We start from the raw sequence: 20,245 nt of genomic DNA on the forward strand, positions 1-20,245 counted from the left end.
ATCCTGCCTCTGATGCTTAGTAGCTTTGTGACTTGAGCAAGTTATTTAATGTGTCTACATCTCAGTTTTCTCCTCTGTACAATGGGGAAAATAAATTCACTGATCTCACTAGGATGATTAAGAGAGGGTGTACGAAAAGCATGTAGAACAGTATCTGGCACATATGAAGCGTTATATGTTAGTAGTATTCCCAGTAGCATCAGTTAGTCACTCAAGGTATTTGTTAAGCTCTTATACAAGCCCAAATATGGATGACACCTGATGAGGTGCTGCAGGGTATTTCTTGGGGAACATATGATGTGCTGTTTTAGGCACCATTTTTGGATAGTGCCCACTTTCTGGGCATCTTTTGCTTTTACCAGAAACTGCAAGAGTTATGAATAGCATTGCTCTATTAGTGACCACTAGAGTAAAAGTGGACCTTTGCCTGGTCATGCCAAAGTTGTGACCCAGCCTCCAAGGACTTTCCTATTTTATTTACTCTACATAGTAGCTTTAGAACACTTTGAATTAGTTGTCAATGTGAAAATCCTCATTTCCATACTCTTTTGAAAAATTAAAGATTTGTATACAAACTGCTATATGTAAAACAGATAACCAACAAGGTCCTAGCACAGGGAACTATATTCAATATCACGTAATAAGCTATAATGAGAAAGAATATTAAAGAGAATATATCCTGCATGTATAACCAAATCACTTTGCTGTATACCAGAAACTAACACAATATTGAAAATCAGCCATACTTCAATTAAAAAAAAAAAAACACAAGTGAAAAAAAATTAGGGGAGTTCCTATCGTGGCTCAGTGGTAATGAATCCAACTAGTATCCTTGAGGACACAGGTTCATCCCCTGGCCTTGCTTGGTAGGTTAAGGAGCCAGCATTGTGGTGAGCTGTGATGCAAGTGGCTCACAGATGCTTGAATCCCATGTTGCTGTGGCTGTGGCTGTGGCTGTGGCTAAGGCTGGCAGCTGCAGCTTTTAATCGATCCCCAGCCTGGAAACTTCCACATGTTGTGGGTGCAGCCCTAAAAAGAATTAAAAAAAAGTAAAGACCTGTAAACTTGGACCACCTGGTTTTTCACATTGCTGCATTGACTGGTACTGAGTGGTGATTATTTCTTAAAAACTGTCTCACAGTTAGGGTGAGCTCTCCAGCCCCTGAACTCATGTGTTACCTACCTGGCTTTTGCAGGCATTTGACTTCACCTTTGAGACAGCTGTAGGCTAAGTGCATGTTAAATAAGAGCTGTAAACACGAAGATCTAGAAGGCACTCACATCTCAGGTATGGTACTTATGCTCAGAAACGCACCACAGAGAGCGTGGAGTACATTCTACCCTTGGTGATTCCCTCTCTGTTTCAGTTAGTAGTAGTGAACACAGGCTCTAGGATTGACAGAGCTCAGTTTTCTTCCTGGCTTTACTACTTTCTATCTATAACTTTTGACACATGTACTCTCACTGACCCTCCGTGTTATAAGAATGTGAAGATTAAAATGAAATAATGTAGGCAAAGGAGTTGTCTCATGGTCAGTGTTCAAAATCAAGTAGTTTGCTGCAGAACACCAGCTCACAGGTGCTAAACTGTGCTTTTAAAGAATACACAGTGGCTGTACTTCTTCCTTATATTGGGGTGGTGAGGGGAAAGGGAAGAAGAGACATTTACCGTTGTTCCTAAACTATCATTCTTCATTTCAGTTTCACTGCCTTGACTCATATTCACATTTTCTGAAACTTTAGAGAGACCTTTTCAGAATCGCACAAAAGTAGAGAGAATAGTACAGTGACCCTCTGTGTAGCCATAACCCCCACTACCTGCTTTGTGGTTTTAGTTATCTACCAGGGTAGATAGGCAACCCAAGAGCATTTTCTGTCCCATTTTCCTCACCAGCAGAGCATCCAGATGGCCAGCACTTCCCCCTCCTGTTGTAGCTTCACCACCCTGTACTGTCACCTTCTTCACTCCTCAGATCTTCTTTTATCAAATCATTGTTTCCTTTGTCCCTCTGCTTTTCTTTTTCTAGATTTTTCTAAGAATGTTCCTCTACTTTTTTGGACTCAACTATAATTCCAGTTTAGATGGGGACTACTCTTATCTCCAGTCCTGACCTCTTACCCTAAGTATATTCCCACATATTCAGTCACATTTAAGCATTTCTGAATAGTCATCCCCTCTCTCCCCGTTGTGTTATTATAGTCCTCACTTTACATCACTGAAAAATTTGAGTTCTTCCCCCTTGCTTTCACTGAGTCCCAGTCTTCATTGGTAACAGTTTTTAGCATATTTTCTTTATTTATTTCCTTGCTCATGTATGAACCTCATGATTGGACTGTTATATTACTATTAACCTCCTGATTGTTATCCCTACTTTAATCATTTCCCCTCTAATTCCTAAAATGTCTTCTTGACAAAAGTTTCCAGAGCCTTCCCATTTGCTAGGAAAAAAGGAAAAACGTTCAGAATCACCGTTTTCCCCTCTGTGCCTTCTCTCCACTGCCCTCCTTCTCACTGTCACTTCAGCATGATAGATTCTGCACTTCCTCCAAGGTCCACATTTATTTCATTTCCCTGAAGATTTCCATGCACTTCTATCAGTAATTTTATCCTCTTCCTTTAGTTAATATGGCAGTCTTGATTCTATTCATTTCAAAGTTGTTGTACACTATTTTTTTTTCTTACTTATATGTCTTTACGAATAAAAGCATGTACCTTCCAAGGGCTGGGGTGATTTCCTCCTATTTGTCTATTTATTCCCACCGGGTCTAGCTCATTTCCTTGTACATAATTCTTGATTGATTGATTGAGTCTCATGCCTGAAACATGGTAGAATCATCTTTGTCTCATAACAGTTGTGTAACATGCCACAGTTTTTAAGCAATTGCTCAGTTCATTAGGCTTATTCTCAAATAACCTGGTTGTTAGATTAGAAGGGTATTTCGCCTCTGCTGAGAATTATTAAGTGTTTTAGTAGGCAAAATTGATTCCCCCCAGCTGATTCTTTGTCTCTGTACCTTCTAACTATTAACAGTAGTGTAATTTAGAGAATATACTAATGTTTCTAAAAGATGGAGGAATTTATTCTTTTCTCTGGTCATGGTAACAAAGAGAAGGAGTAGGTTATTTTCTCCTAAAATACTACATTATTAAAATTGTAAGTGCTCCTTGGAAATCTCAAACAATGCACAGGCAAGTGAAAGCAGACAGTGGCTATCTCCTTTATCCCACCCGCAGGTCTCTCCTGAAGTTATCCAGACCAGTGTTTTCTATCCCTTTAAAACATTTTGTCTATTGCGTGTTGCTTTCTTGTTTGGGTAGCATTTTTCCCTCAGGAAAGAACTTAAACCTTTAAATTAAATTTAAATTTAAACATTCTCATTCTGTAGATTTGGTAAATAATTACATTCCATTATAGTACACTAGGGAAACCAAAAGAAACATTCATTTCTCTCTTTTGAAAACACTTTAACTGCCTCAATAGGCATAAAATTTTACTGAGAGTTAGATTTCTATTGAATATATAGTTAATACTACTTCTGTTGAAGGAAAATACCTTCACTTTAACTCGTAGAGCAATACCGCTGCAAATGTGTAATTTTCCAAATTGTCCATAGTCCACAAAACACTTTAATGTACTATTTCCTTTATTGCAGAAAGAGAGAGGGAAACGGAGAGACGTTTTGGCAGAAAGCCAATTTCTTACTGATACACTCGAGAGACCCGTTGTCAGTACATGATATGCTCTTTTCCTCCAAGTCTCCTCCTTCTTTCTTCCCTCCTCTCCTTGCCAGCTCCCCACCCTTCTGGAATTTCTTGATTCAAGGACCAGTGCTGACTCAGCATGCACCACTGTCTTAAACTGACTTAGTGTTTGTGCTGCTTCTAAGGAGTTGCTCTGGAGGGGAGCAAATGGAGCAGCAGTGAATTCCCCAAATCTCCTAGGAGTCAGAGCTCTCCTCACTGATTATGAATTGTTTCTGGGAGAACAGAATGAGCTGTTAGGCTGCAAATGATCTAACCTTTAATACTTGGCCATGTGGACTTTCAGTATTTACGATGTTCAGTCCTCCTTTCCAAATTTCACTGCAGAGCTACAAATATTAGATTCTGTTTTCACAGAATAGAAATCTGTGATGTTGATATGTTCGCCCCTAGTTTCCCTATACATCTATGTTAGAGAAAAGTGATATGTTTATACTCTATATGTAGAAGAACTTTGGTTTTTAAAAATGCAAATCTTAGTAACTTAGAAACAATATATCCTGTTCATCAAAATCATGATGTAGATTCTAAACATTGAAGAATTATTCCAATATATATCTTGGAATTATTACTAGTGTGAAAGCAGTGATTTTTCGGAGTTCTTGTCGTGGCGCAGAGGAAATGAATCCAACTAGGAATCATGAAGTTTCGGGTTCGATCCCTGGCCTTGCTCAGGGGATTAAGGATCTGGCGTTGCCATGAGCTGTGGTGTAGGTTGCAGATGAAGCTCAGATCCCACATTGCTGTGGCTGTCATGTAGGCCAGCTGCCATAGCTCTGATTGGACCCCTAGCCTGGGAACCTCCATGTGCCATGGGTGCAGCAGCCCTAAAAAGAAAAAAAAAAAAGAAAAGAAAAAAGAAAAAGCAGTGATTTTTCTTAAAAATGATCAAAAAGTGACCAATGAATGGTGATTTTGTTTGTTTGTTTACAACCTTTTTTCACATCATACATCAGGTTACTATGATGATGGTTTTAAATTTCATGTACCAGCTCTAATGCTGCATTTATCTCTTAGCAGAAATTATTTATTAGCCTCATATTTGAAGATAGAGCAGTCCTGAATTAAGAGTTCTAGCTTATGTGTTTAAATGTCAGAAAATGTTTGTTGTTATGTTTAGTTTACATATTTCTTCTAGTAAAAAATCTATGCCTCAGAGTTACCCAAAGTGTGGAATTTATTGTTTTAAGTACCTAAGGGTGCCAGTTTTAGATATGTGTTGGTAAAGCTAATATCAAAAATAGTAAGCTCACTAATAAACATCTTTTGCATTCTGGATTGATTAAAGAATGTTTATGTCAAGAAAAGCATATTATGAAAGTAATGACAACCATTAATTATACTAATTCTATTTATCTTTCTTAAGGAAGGATAAGATTTAATAAGGTGGTTTTTCATAAAGCCTTTAATCCATGACTTTTATTTTAGCCACAGTGGATTTTCATATAATTTCCTTCTTTACTTTTTCTTAATGTCCAATGAGGCATATATATCTTTTGTAACTTCCTGGTGTCTGATCTCAGATACTTCTAACGCTAATTGTGAGGATTAATGAGTAAGACTTCTGTCTAGTAATTTTGTGTTTTAGGAGAAACATTAATCCTAGAGAAAGAACTGGTGCATTTTTTTTGCTTGTTTCGTACATTTTGGTCTAGATTAGTGAGGAAAAAAATAATTTTTAGAGATTCCTGGTTGTTCAGTTTCTTAAAGTAAGCACCGTTTTTTGTTTTTGTTTAAAATTTATACGTGGTGCTATGTTATGTAGATAAATCAGTGCAATCTAAGTTAGGCTTAATTTTGAAGTTCTGCTATTGATTCACTAAGTGCCACTAAGTCACCGCATCTGCTTTCTATTTACAGAATGGAGATGTTTTCTGCTTCTAATTTGCCCCTCAGAAGTGCAGTGTTATAAGGATTAATTAGAGAAGGCCAATAGACTGAGCTCTGAGGAAGGCATACATAGAGACAAAGGACACATTACCAGGTGTCTCCTCTTTTCTGTATATGGTTGATCTTAATTCTGTGACTCTTGCTTTTGCATTTTTATGTAAAGGACATCACATTGTTAGTTAGTTCAAAGATTTGCATTGTAAGGAAGGAGATGAATTGCCCCAGAGTTTGATTATCCTAGTGGAATGCTTTATCATAAATCTTGTTTTCAGAGTCCTCCTTTTCCTAAAGATTCTTCAGGTTCAGACACTTAATTCTGAATGGATGGGCTATATCTGATTACTTTGGAAAGCAATCTGTTCACCCTCTCATGTTGTTCCATCAGAATTCCTGCAAAAGTGTATAATCCCTCTTTTGGCAGCCTTTTCTTCTTCATCACACCTTTCAGTCACTTATTCTCAAGGTGTACAGTTGGCATCACTGGCTCCCTCACGGCTTCTTAAACAACACTGGTGTGACTCAGGGTTGGCAAAGTGAAGATCCCAGGCTTTTCAGTTAAATAGCTTGGAGCTGAATTCCTGCTTCAAGCTGGCTGTGCTGTGTCGGTGATGGTACATTAATTTACCATCTTTAAATGAAAAAGATTCTCATGGATTCTTCTGAGGTCTAATTAAGGTAATTAATATGTTTTGTAACGTAGTGAGTCACAGAAAATGTTCAAAATAACATTTTTATTAATATTAGCAGAAATTAGTTAGGCACAAGGAAGGATAAAAGAAGTCAATAAGGGGACAAAAAGGGAGAGAACCAGCAGGGGGTCTGCCTCAAAAGTTTAAAAGAAAGAATGATTAAAAAAATTAGAGAGTTGTTTTTCATTTAGAGAGTTGTTTATCACCCTAACACTCAGAGTGTGGTCAGTGAACTTTGCCTGGAAACTTGCCAGAAATTCAGAATTTCAGGCCCTGGAAAGGCCCAAAGAATCTAAATCTGCATTTCAACAAGATTTCCCAGGGAATTTGCTCAAAAATCATCAGATTGGGATTGAGCGGGATTAAGGCTAAACAAACCGTTGAATTTGTATACTAGGCCTTAGATGGAAAAGGGGAAGGAATGAATAGGTGGCAAATAAAAGAGTTATTGAGAACTCTTTAAGGAGCTTAAAAAGTAAGCAGGGTTGAAAAATAATTTTTAAAAACGAGTTCCCATTATGGTTTAGCGGGTTAAGAATCCAACTACTATCCTTTCAATCCTTAGCTTTGCTCTGTAACCCACAGAGGATTTGGCATTGCCGTAGGTCACTGATGTGACTTGGATGTGGCGTTGCTGTGGTTGTGGTGTAGACTGGCAGCTGCAGCTCCAATTTGACCCCTCACTTGGGAACTTTCATGTGCTGCAGGTGCAGCCATAAAAACCAAAAAAAAAAAAAAAAAAAAAAAAAGTAAGCAGAGTTGAAAAATAGTTAGATGCAACTTTTAAATTCATCAGTGTTGAAGGGAAATTTGTTTATTTTTATGACGCAGAAAAAGTTGAGCATGAATTTATACATGAAGGTAGAATACTACATAGTGGGTAAAAGATTGAAAAGGAATGAATGAAGGCAAGGACAACTAAGATATGGGACAAGGAGGAAAAACATTGATGACTGGCAAATTTGATTAAAACACCTCTTCTGAGGCAAGTGCAAAGATGGAAGGATTTTGAGGTCAGGAAGAGGAAAGCCATTGCTCTAATTAAACATTTTTTAGGCTGCAAGGCTAGTTGCTATGGGTGAGTAGGACAGGAAGACAACTGGTAGGTTTGGAATCATTGTGGTGAGTGAGGTAAGGGTAGAGTGTAACTAAATTTTAGATTCAGTGCTAACTCTGCTTGATTGGTAGTAGTGGCACAGAGTATGGTATTGAGAAGGATTCTGAAGTCACTGTAGTATAGCATAGTTAAGAGAACTATGCTTAATGAGCAGTTCCTGGCGTTGGCAATCAGGGAGAAACAATGGTGTGTGCTCCACACATTTGCCAGTCATGGTATAGCGGATTTCCTGGCATTGTATGAAAACTATTTAGTAGAAATGAAGAAATAACTTCAACATGAACTTATGATAAATCATTTGTGCAGTATTTGATCTTTCTGTAATAATACTTAGCCAAGGAATAGGAAATACAGTCAATGGAATAAAGCAATAATAAGTTTATTTTTGAAGTGCCTGACTATGAGTTCTATATTTCATGCAGAGGCAAATAAAGCCTGAATTTGCAAAATCCCATACTCTATTAAGTGTAGCCTAATGGGAAAACACATATTACGGAATTTGAACATCAGATCTACTACTTATTAGCTGTGTCATTGGGTAAATTATAGTTAACCTATTGCTAAGATGAAAAACTCAGTCTCTGCAACTTTAACCTGGGAATAATAATATTAATTTCCAAATAGAGTTAAAGAGAAGTTAAATGAATACAATATTATGCCTGATGAATTATCTCATGTTAGATCTTTTCCCCCTTTTATGTTGTTTTCAGCTGTTTGTTTTATCTGTTAGTTTCTCCTCCATTTCTTCTAATTTTCTGTGAGCACTCAGAGCAACCAAGAATCAAGGATTAGGATTGAATAATAAAATGGCAAACTTGCATTCCCGTAATCATTTCTACTATTGTAATTTAATTCTTAATCTCCTTAACTTCCATTGCTTCATGTGTTATGGAGAGATAAACTGGAGGAAAATCCTTTCGGGGTGACATTACTTTGCAGAATAGTTTTGAACGGGTTTCTTCAGAAACTGATGAATTCTTTATCAAGTGACTCTTGGAAATAGAAGTTCCATCACAGAACACAGGGTGGTCGGTATCCTCTTAAGTTTTGAAAAGAGAATGATGGCTGGAATAGCTTCAGACATTAGAAAGAAAGATTTCTAGATCATGGCAGCTGGCTCAGGTGTAAAATCTAGAATATGCTCCAGTGGAAGTTCTCTGCATGCAGAGAACTTCCCAGTCAAGACATGTGCTTACTCTCACATGGGCTCTGAATTTTCAGTTACACTTGGCCAAGAATCACCTTGGCTGATGAACTTTCACATGAGTGTACTCCAGAGGAGCAGGGCTGAGAGCTAAAGGGTAGGATGCATAAATTCCACAACCACCTTTTTCTTTTTATTCAAGAAAGTTTAAGAAAATATGATACTGACAGATTATGGCATTTTTTGACAAGGCTGTTAGGCCCTTGCTACACGGCAGCTTTCCATCTTTGCAGTTGCAAAGTTATAACTTGGTTTCTAAAAGAAATGCTCGTAGCTATTCACCTAGCTCATATTCCATCCTCCGTTTGAAATTCCTGTGAATTGACTCTCCTATTTTTATGTAAAAGTGATGCTTTTAGTTAAATAGTCATATCTTCTATATATTGTTTACTTCACTTAGTTTAATAAGAAAACAGCTATTGAAAATGTTTGGATTAGAGATGTTTATTAGGGAGTTCCCGTCGTGGTGCAGTGGTTAACGAATCTGACCAGGAACCATGAGGTTGCAATTTCAATCCCTGGTCTTGCTCAGTAGGTTAAGGATCCGGTGTTGCCATGAGCTGTGCTGTAAGTCGCAGACACGGCTCGGATCCTGCATTGCTGTGGCGCTGTGGCTGTGGTGTAGGCCGGCAGCTGCAGTTCTGATTAGACCCCTAGCCTGGGAATTTCCATATGCTGTGGGAACAGCCCTAGAAAGGGCAAAAAGACAAAAAAAAAAAAAAAAAAAAGTGTTTATTAAAATGTCATAAATTTGGCTGGTTTTATTAGCGTTCAGTTCTTATTAACATGTAGCATTGACTCCATTTCTAGATAAACCTGTTTCTCATTCTCTTCCATCTGTATGAGATTTCTTCATTTTTCTCCTGGAATATCCATTTAAATAATGCCTGTGTTTCTTTTTCGTAAGTAATGGATATTCACTGTAGAAGAGTAAGAAGCACAGTTAAGCAAAGAGAGGAAATAAAATCATATTTAATCCCACCATTCTGATAGAGCCATTGTTAATTCCAGTATATTCCAAGAGACTGCAAACTCAGATACTTAGAGGGCCCAGGGTGATGACAAAGAAATGAATCAAGCTGGGTAGGGACCATGGGACTAGATGGGACAGTTTTTGTTTAGCTCCACTGCTTTTGCACCATGAGGGACCATGTCCTGGTGTCACCAGTTCTTCCCATGTTCCAAGAGAAGAAGAGTACCAGATATTTTATAATATTTTTCATTTTGAAGTTTGAATGACATAAAAATTAGTAAAGACCATGTATAAACCAAACAGAACAGGTGTGTAGACATTTTTCATTCTTTCCTTTGTATGTTTAAAATCTAACATTAGAAATTACAATTGTATTTCTAATTTTTTCAGGTAAGGTTTTATACATACCTTATAGATGAGTATATAGCATATAATTTATAATAAAATGAATACCACCGTCCCACTCTAGAACATTATCAAAATAGGCACTACTCTTTTGTTTTATACCAGTCCATTTCCATATTGACCACTAACCACCATTCTTATTTCTCATTCTCATTTTTTTACCTATATCTACATATATGCCAAAATAATCTTTAGTTTTATTTGTTTTGGAGCTTTGTAAACATAGCATGATAATGAATGAAGTCTTCTGTAACTTATTAGGTATAGTGGAAATTTATTCTTTTTTTTTTACTGTAGTTTAATATTTTATTACTTGAATAAACCACATTTGCTTATCTGTTTCCCTCCTAATAGGCATTTATGTTGTTTTAGGTTTTTGCTATTATATCAACACTTTTATGAACATGCTGCCTATGCATGTGTCCTATATATGTGTGTAGCTTTTTTTAGGATTTCCTGGAGGCGGAATTATGGAGCCATGAGATGGGTACAGAAAATTTTATAATGCCAAATTATTTTCAGAAATGATTGGAACCAATTTATACACTCATTATCAGTGACTGAGAGTTCTTTTTTTTTTTTTTTTTTTTTTTTTTTGTCTTTTTGCCTTTTTGCCTCCCGCGGCCTATGGAGGTTCCCAGCCACCGGCCTACACCACAGCCACAGCAATGCCAGATCTGAGCCGCATCTGCAACCTACAACACAGCTCATGGCAACACCGGATTGTTAACCCACTGAGCAAGGGCAGGGATCGAACCCACAACCTATTCGGATTCGTTAGCCATTGAGCCACGATGGGAACTCCATGACTGAGAGTTCTTGTTTTCTCCATATTTTCCCCAACACTTGTATATTCAAATTTCTTACTTTTTGTCAACTGGAGGATATTATTATGATCTTAATTTGCACTTCTCTGATTAGCATGGAATTCAGTATCTTTGAATGTATTTACACAACATGGTGTTTCTTTTCATGAAAAACACTTTCGTCTCCTTTTCTTATAGGTTGCATCCATCTCCGATTGACTTATCGAAGTTGTTAGAACAATCTGATAATAACCCTGTGTCAAATTTATGCTGCTAATATCTCTCCCATTTTGTAGGTTGTCTTTTCCATTTATTTATTGCTTTCTTGAACAGAAGTTTTTAATTTCAGTAGATTCGAACTTTTATTTTAATAGTTAATACTCTTTTGTCTTATTTAAACCTGCTTTCATATGAAAGATCATAAAGATATCTTCCTTTATTTTACTCTAAAATTTAAGTTACCTATCCCATTTTACCTTTAAATCCACTTGGGATTTTTGTTTATTTGGTATGAGGTAGGAATCCTCTTTCATTTTTGTGTTCTATGTGGTTAACTGAGTGTCCAGCCTAGTTAGTGACTTGCATTGTTGTCTATCAAATTTGTCACACATCAAGCTCACAGTTTTATTTCTGAACTCCATTTGGTTTCAATGATTAAAACACACTCTTTGTTTATAAAGCAAAACATACTATTTTGTTAAAATGCGCTTTATTGTCTGAAAAAAAGTTTTAATTAATTTTAGGGGGAAAAAAGGCCTTCAGTTTAATTTCTTGCCTGTTCTTTTCTATCCCTTTTGTATTGGTTATGAGGATTCACGCTTCCCACTGTCTGAGCTTCATGATGATACACTTAAGTTCTGTTGAAGAAGAAAGGACATATCCAAGTTTCAGACATATATTCAGGGCAAGAAAACTGAATATGGAAGCCCTCACGTAACCAGTGCCCATGCAAAAGAGAGAGGTGCCTCTCTGTGGTGTCTTTGAGAAGGAGCAGGGCTTATAATTGTTGAACTCATGCTGCAAACACTGCCTTGTGCTCAAATATATTGCTGACACAAATCCTTAGAAATATCTAGACATAATGATTATAAATTATCTTTTTTTCCCATCTGCTAAGAGTTTAAAAATCTACTGGACCCTTTTTTCAACCCCTGAAATCTACCACCTGGCTAAGTGTTTTCACGCTACTTATATATGGGTTATTTAGGGTTTTCTTAATTTTTCCCCTTTGTTCTACTTTAGTATACTTTATGTGTTCAAAGTGAAATGTACTTCCATATTTTCCATATCTCAGACTTTTAAAAAGTTGACTAGGTCATGCTATATGTCCTCCATTTTTCTGAATTAAAAAAGAAAGGAAATCTTGGATTGTTAGTGAACTATTTTGAGTCTTTTCTGCTTCAGATAACAGTAGAATATTGAAATGCTTTTATAAACCATTTTTTACACTTAAATTCTCTTTTAGTGAGCTCAAATTCAAGAAAAAAGTAATTAACAACTTATGTCATTATATTCTGCAGGAGTATTTAGACTATTGTAATGATATGCTTATCGTGTTATCTGAAAGTGAACCAAGAGGGTTAGATTACAGATCTATTCTCTTTTTTCCCCATTTCCTTTCCCTTTTCTCTTTCCTTTCCTTTTTGTTTTCTTTTTAAAATATCTTTGCGTTTATGTTCTTACTTTGCAATCTTGAGAATATTTTGAGCTCCTTAGCCAGTCTTGATCGATTTAATGACTCCTTCAGTGGAGTTTCTAGTTATGTGTGGAATAAATATCCCCTATGTACTGTGGGCTTTGCACTAAAGGAAGCTGTACACTAGACCGATTAACTCAAGATAGCTAGTATTGTTCTAAAATTTATTTTAGAATGGTACAGAGCAAATCAGGAAAAGTGTTTCATGGTGGATCAAGGAGAGATTCAGAGGGATGATTCGGGAATTGTGCTGCTCCCTGAGTCTGTGCCTCCATTATCCCAGAATGGGATTGTTTGCATCAGTCTAACTGCTGCTCTGAGGGGAGGAAAAGGTTTATAGAGAATCTTTAAATTATTCCAGGGTGAAAAGGAATTATAAGGTCAACTTTACTACCACCTGCCAATGCAATAATTTTTTTGTAAGTTCGAAGCTTACTCAAGAGGAGTTGCTTTTTTTTTTCTTTTTCTTTTTGTAAGGTCAACTTGCTTTTTCAGTTTCTTTTTTCATAACTATAATGTAACTTATCCATAGACATAATGATACTGAAAAAGGAAAAAAGTATGGATTTTAATAGACTGGAGCACAAGCTATTAAGAAAGTAATTTATTCCTGCAAACCACTGTGCACATAGTCCTATAGGTTCTTCAAGCCCCAAGTGGGTTACCTTCTTCCTGTACTCATAGCAAGCCAGTCAGTGTGGTTCTAGTTAGAATCTCATAAATCTGCAATATAATTAATAGCATATCCTTTCGAGCTAGCAGTGAAAGGAGTAACACTGGCCAGGATTTTGATGTGTTGCCATATTCTGAAATCAACATGATGCCGTATGACACTGCTGAAAACATTAATTTAGAGGGTGGCTGGAAATTGCTGAAAATATTGAACACCAGGTAGTGAACTCAAACATTCTCCTTTTTTTTCCCTCCTCCTAGATCAGAGAAGTCTGTGTAGTTAAAACTTCACTCCTAATCTAATTCTCTATTTCAAGTATGTATGCATAAAACCATATTTTTTTGTTTAGCAAGCTCAACACTGCTTCTTATAATATATGTTTGTAAATCATAAGTATGAGGCACATTCCACAATAGTCAGTGTATTATATTTGACTTTTATTTAGCCCTTGCTAGCAATATACTGGATTTTGTGTGATGCATTTTTCATAAGGGTTCTATTTGGTCCATAATGGTTGGTGTAATGATCTGTTTGCCCCCTTCTAGATGACATCCAGTTGCTTAAAACCTATAATGAGATGTCAGGTGAATTGCACTGATTGGCATTGATGGATGAGCTTGTTGAAATATAGCGGGGTTTCCTGTAGGGGCATAGAGGAAAATTGCTGTTTAGAGCTTTGGGTCTCCTAAGCATTGAAACCGTAATCACATAAACAGAACCACTTCTGCAGGTCCAAGGTGTCATCATGAATTTTCTGGCTAATCCATCCATTCATCTCAATGGTCCAGAACTCGCGTTTCATGTCACTCTTTTCCTTTGTTCTGCACTTTGATCTTTCAAAATGTCTGTCAGAAGAAAAGTGTTTATATTGAATTATGTGTGGAAAGGGGTAGGGTGCGTACTTCAGAAGCTTGGCGTGAAATTTGCTAAACAAACCTTGCCAGTTGCTTTGCAGCAATAATCAAGGTGTGGATTTCGGTTTAACAGTACGTAGGTAAACTTTTTTACTTTCAAAAGCAACCTTAATGTGGATATTTAGGTATAGGAGATTTTATTTATTTATTTTTTCTACAGGACACATCTAGCACCTTTACTAACTATTAATGTTAAGAAAGATGATTAATTAATTTTTTAAATGAATTTTTTTCTGCAATTCTTATGAAAGGAACTAACTAAATGAATGGTGGAGATGAAGTATCTTTTTGAGTGTATATTTCATTTCATTGACTTGAGTATTCTAATATAAAATAGCAGGCCTATTTTACTATCTATTATGTCTATTATAATATATGTGTTAGAACATGTTTGAAATTCTACAACAAAATCACAAACAAAATTAAGAACTAATTATATTGAAAGTACTATAGAGGCACAAAAGCAGAATAAATTAGTGAATTATTAATTGCTATATTCTTTCACAGCTATCCTTTCTTTTCTTTCATTTCTCATATCTTTTTAGTAATTAATGGAATGAAGGGGTTTTTTTCCTCCTTATTTTATCTCAGTTGGTTTAAAAACTGAATCAATTTTCTATGGTCAAGAAAATATGTACTTGTTCCATTTTGCAGACTAACTTACCTTGCAATGGCCAAAAATAATTCAGAGATCTTTTGACAGTGGTTGTGTGTCTTTGCTTAATTTGGACACTGAAGTATTGGTGCTATTTTTGTTGTGAGATTCTTAAAGTAAGAGCAGATCTTTTGTCAGTTTGGGGAACCTTTTGAATTGAAACTGAATCTTAACTCTCCTTTGACACTGATTATCTCCCTGCATCAGTTTTCTCACTACAAATGAGGTGAATCAGGGAATCTGAATAAGCCAGGGCAGCCTGATAAGGTAACATACCTAACAAATTCTGATTTTGTCTTCAGTGAGGTCAAGCCATTAGTATTTCTGGAAGTTCTCCTGGTGATTCCAATGTGCAGGCAGATTTGAGAATGACTGTTCTAGGGAGATTCAACACAGTGATTGGAATTGTGAGATTATCTCACTGTCCAGGAAGAATGAATTACGTGGACACCAGTGAGCCACGCAGAGTGATGGCTTGCCTTGCTGATCTTCGGAGGGCTTTTCAATCCTGAGAACCAGGACAGGCATGAGAGAGCAATGGCTGAACCTGCAGCAGAGGGCTTATAAGGCAAGAGTAATCGGCTTGCCAGGTCTGGATTTAGATTTAGTTGATGATCACTTCAGGAGTTAAATAAAACTTTTGACCCTTTAAAGGTTTTGCTTAATATAGACATCCTTTCCCACTCTAAGGGTCCTTCTTGAGTGGTTGAAAACATTTTTTGTAGAAGAGTAAGACGGACAGAGCTGTAATTATTTCCTGCAAAAATTTAAAGTTGAGACCAACCCGGGCTCAGACCAGACCTAGTCTAGCCCATGACCTTGCAGGGCTAGTAGAGCAATCTTTCTTAAACAACTGAACAGCTTCTGTCAGATGGCTTCAGTGATTATGTCGGCAATGCTATGAATAAAATGGCTAAGTATTATGGCTTGTAAGAAGGGATAAGTTGTTTTGTACAGGTAGCCATATAACTACTTCCATCCAAAGCAGTGGATTTTAATAAATTAGAAATTTCTCATCTACATAGTCATTTGCTTAACTTTATTCAAAACGTAAATAAATTGGAGCTAAAAGACTTGAGTTTTTTTATTAGCGGTTATAGCTGAGCTCTACTGAGAATGTAACTTTTATAGTGTAGTGAGAAAAGGTGTGTATGTTTGTTTACTTATTTAAAGTTATTTATGTAAAGTCCATCTTGTTTCAGAAAATTTTAATGAGGACCTGTAGTAAATTTTTTCTAACATAAGAAAGATAGAAGGGGAGTTCCCGTAGTGGCTCAGTGGTTAACGAATCCGACTAGCAACCATGAGGTTGCGGGTTCAATCCCTGGCCTTGCTCAGTGGGTTAAGGATCCGGCGTTGCTGTGAGCTGTGGTGTAGGTTGCAGACGCAGCTCGGATCCTGCGTTGCTGTGGCTCTGGCATAGGCCGGTGGCTACAGCTCCAATTAGACCCCTAGCCTGGGAACCTCTGTATACCGCGGCAGTGGCCCAAGAAATGGCAAAAAGACAAAAAAAAAGAGAGAGAGAGAGAGAGAGAGAGAGAGAGAGAGAGAGAGAGAGAAAGAAAGAAAGAAAGAAAGAAAAAAAGAAAGAAAGAAAGAAAGAAAGGGTCGTTTAGCTGTTTCTCAGTTTATTACCATCTCCAAAATGGGAAAAATAATGGTGTCTACCTTATGGAGTTATTATGATACATGGAAAAAAATATATAATGTATATGTGTGTGTATATATATTTATGTGTATGTGTGTATATATATATATATATATACACACACACACACATATATATACAGAGGGTCATAATGCTAATATTAACAACTATTCTATTGTTTTGTGCCCATGTAATTCAGAAATTCTGACACTCTTTTATTTGAATATTTAAGACATTTTTCTACTTTAATAGGATTTCATGGTAGGTTAGAGATTCTATGCCAGAAATGAGGTGTAAGTGCCACTTTGCAATGCTACTTCCCTGAAATCGAGGTGAGACTGAAGGAGCTTTGAATGAACACACCAAAACCTGAACTTTTGAGGTAACCCTTCTTTACTAATCATTGACATTTTCCAGCTTTGCCTTAAAATTTCATTTGTTTTTGAAAGAAATTTATAATGTATTTATCCTGGCATTTAAGACATGCTAACTATTAAAGACAAATAGTAGACTTACACTTGTGACCCTTTGCATTATTTTTTTGTGGTTGATACTTGATATTTTTAGAAATATGGAAAGCACTCTATAATTAGGTATTTGACCTGAGTACTTCTAAATATAGTGGCAGATATTAATTTATTAGTGCTGTAAAATTTTTTAGAATATAAACATTATTAAAATTATAAAATGGAATTAAAATGTGATTAGTTCTCTCTCATATATATTTCTTTTAGTCTGAATGTTTATTCTCCAAACTATGCTCTGTCTCTGTCTACCTCTATCTATACATTACATCTGTATTATACACTAAATCACTGTGTGTGTGTGTGTGTCGCGCGCACATTTCTTGCCCCTATGGCATATGCAGTAGGAAGCAGTGGTGTTCCAAGAAAAGAGGATGGTCATTGAGATTAAACAGTCAGGCTTACCTGTTGCGAATATTAGTTTTCCACAATTTATTGACTGTGTGACTTGAACAGGATCACTTAACCAAGTAGAGGTTTATGTTCCTCCTCAATAAAATGAGTCTAATAACACTAACTGTGTAAGGTTGTTGTGAGAATAAAGTAGATAGTTTATATAATGGACTTAATATATACAGACTTTTAATAAATTGTCCCTTTCCTTTCCCTTGTCGAGCCACCACACAGGTGGTTCAGATGGGACTCTGCACACTGCACTTGGCTAAGGGTAAGTGGATGCTAAAATCCAGCCTGCCCTCCTTTAATCAGCCTCAAACCCTCTGTGGAACTGCATTCACACCAGCATGGCCTGGTGGCAGCCCTGTCCCTCAAAACCCTGAGGTGGGCACCTGAGGTCTAGGATTGAATCCTGCTTAGTTCCAGCCAGACACGAGACCCTAATCATGTCACAACTTTGTATCTATCCCTTCAATACAGAGAGAAGGCAGTACTATCTGTCCTTTAATGCTAATCCTGATGTCATTTTTTGAAGATGAAATAGCATAATGTCTATGAAAAAATATAAAAGCAGTGTTTTATGTACATTCCTGGATAACACGGATTTTTATACAGAATAGGAAAGATCATAAAAAGTATTTTGATCAATGACATGAAGAATTCTTTTTTTTTGTTGTTTAAGATTTTTTTCCATTATGTTGATTTACAGTGTTCTGTCAATTTCCTCTGTACAGCAAAGTGACCCAGTCACACACACACACACACACACACACACACACACACACACACACACACACATATTCTTTTTCTCACATTATCCTCCATCATGTTCCATTACAAGTGACTAGATATAGTTCCCTATACTATACATCAGGATCTCATTGCCCTTCTACTCCAAATGCAACAGTTTGCATCTACTAACTCCAAACTCCCAGTCCATTCACTCCTTCCCCTTCCCCCTTGGCAACCACAAGTCTTCCAATTCTATGATTTTCTTTCTGTACAAAGATTCATCTGTGCAGTATATTACATTCCCTATATAAATGATATCATATGGTATTTGTCTATCTCTTTCTTATTTCACTTAGTATGATAGTCTCTAGTTCCATCCATGTTGCTGCAAATAGCGTTATATTGTTCCTTTTTATGGCTGAGTAGTATTCCATTGTACTATATATACACATCACATCTTCTTAAACACGGAGAATTCTTTAGTTAAGTGGGTGATTTTTAAAAAGAGGCCAAGAGATCTTTGTAACTCCTCTGGGCCAGAGTTGCCGTGTTTGAAGATTAATCAAGGTTTAGAAGTGAACCTAAGGAAAAGTGATCCAAGAAGTAAGTAAGGGAGTGAGAGACATGTGAAGTCAACAGGAAAAGTAGTGATTAGAGCATGACAGTGATGTTGCTTGGGCCAAAAGACACCATGAAGGAAGAGGTGCTTTGCTTAATTACAGATTTAATCAAAATAAATTTAATCTAGGAATAGAATTACAGTTTTTTTCCTAAATATGTGAAATATGTACATTTGTAGTAATTCTGTATCTGAGACATAAATATTATAAAAATAATACTAAATTTGGTTGTGTGCTATAATTTTGATTTGTAGAATAAATGCATTATGCAGAATGCTTTGCTTTATCATCTTTGCCATATTGCACACTCTGGCACCCTAAATTGACACATATTTCCATTTTTACCATTAAATTATTGAACAAATTATTGTATATTTCTATTGCCATGGGATCTTGGAAATCCTGAAATAATTCTGGAACCGTATTGACAGTAGCTTCTGGCTACTAACCATAATGCTAATGTAATGTTGCCTTCCTTTTGTTTGAATTAAGAAAGAGCTATCAGAGATGCTGAAGCTAAGATCCAGTCAGTAGCCTCGAAACTTATTATAGGCCAATGCTTTGCTCATCTCTAGCCTAGAACTTTTATTTTACAAGCATTCTAATTCATCAATAATCCTTTTCCTCTTAAAAAAATGGTGTCTTGGTTTTCTGGAGGTTTCCTTTAAAAATAAGCAGTAGTTTTATGTACAAAATGCCGTAAGGTGTTTTACTTGTCATTAGTATTTATTGATTATATTAACTCCTTATTTACGTAGGAAAATTTCTTTTTTCTTTTTTTCTTTAAGAAGGGAAAATATACTCAGTGTTCACAGATATGCATGCTAATTGTTTTGGTTGAAGCTTAAGTATAGTAAAGTTAATAAATTCCAGTCTTAAATCCTCTTAGAGTGAATGTGGCAGAGGTATTTAGTATGATTTGAAATTTAAATATCAGCCTCCAGAGTTCAGGGATATTTTTTTCTTTCAGTAAATCAAGTAGGCTACAGATATATATTCATCAGCTATTCTGATCAATCTTTTATGATTCATCCTCTGAGGATAATAATGTAATAATGATTCATTGTTAAAGATATCATTACATTTAAGCATTTAGAAACTACAGTTATTCATATAAAGGTAGGGATTTGGGTTTTTTATTATTTCTCCTGTTGTTCTCAAGATTTAAAGTAGAAACCTGGTCCTTTAGATAGACAAGGGAACATGGAATCAGTTCAGTTTTACACATTGAAAAATACTTAGCTTTCATTCCAGAAAACCTAAAGGAGGTCTCAGATTCCTCAGTAGGTGGAGCAAAACTAGTAAATCTAGAGACTTGAAAAACAGAGGGACATAATAGCTAAATTAGGTGCCACTCTTTGTCTACTGAACCCACCCTGATAGCACATTGGGACTAGCAAATAGGACTGTATGATTTAGTGCAAGTTTAGGAAAATAGAAGAGATTATTAAGATAACTAGCAGGTGACATGTCAAAGGAGTTTCAACTGTATGAAATGTCAAAGCAAATATAAATGTTCTTTTTAAAGTTTAAACAAATA

General features: G+C 36.2%; 1 protein-coding gene across 34 annotated transcripts in view; it reads left to right on the forward strand.

Moving 5' to 3' along the window:
• Positions 1–20,245, forward strand: part of HDAC9 (histone deacetylase 9) — a 1,028,404-nt gene that overhangs the window by 358,967 nt on the left and 649,192 nt on the right. For 3 of the 34 annotated variants that reach the window (XM_021102469.1, XM_021102479.1, XM_021102489.1), the window contains exon 1: positions 10,739–16,815. The exons of 30 other annotated variants lie outside the window; for them this stretch is intronic. In XM_021102469.1, coding sequence (XP_020958128.1) covers positions 16,787–16,815 — 29 coding nt within the window. In that variant the 5' untranslated portion in view covers positions 10,739–16,786. Of the gene's footprint in view, positions 1–10,738; positions 16,816–20,245 lie in introns of those variants that run through there. One more of the 34 variants, XM_021102470.1, reaches the window with a different exon arrangement.

This window comes from Sus scrofa, chromosome 9 (assembly GCF_000003025.6).
Source record: "Sus scrofa isolate TJ Tabasco breed Duroc chromosome 9, Sscrofa11.1, whole genome shotgun sequence".
Lineage (NCBI taxonomy): Eukaryota > Metazoa > Chordata > Mammalia > Artiodactyla > Suidae > Sus > Sus scrofa.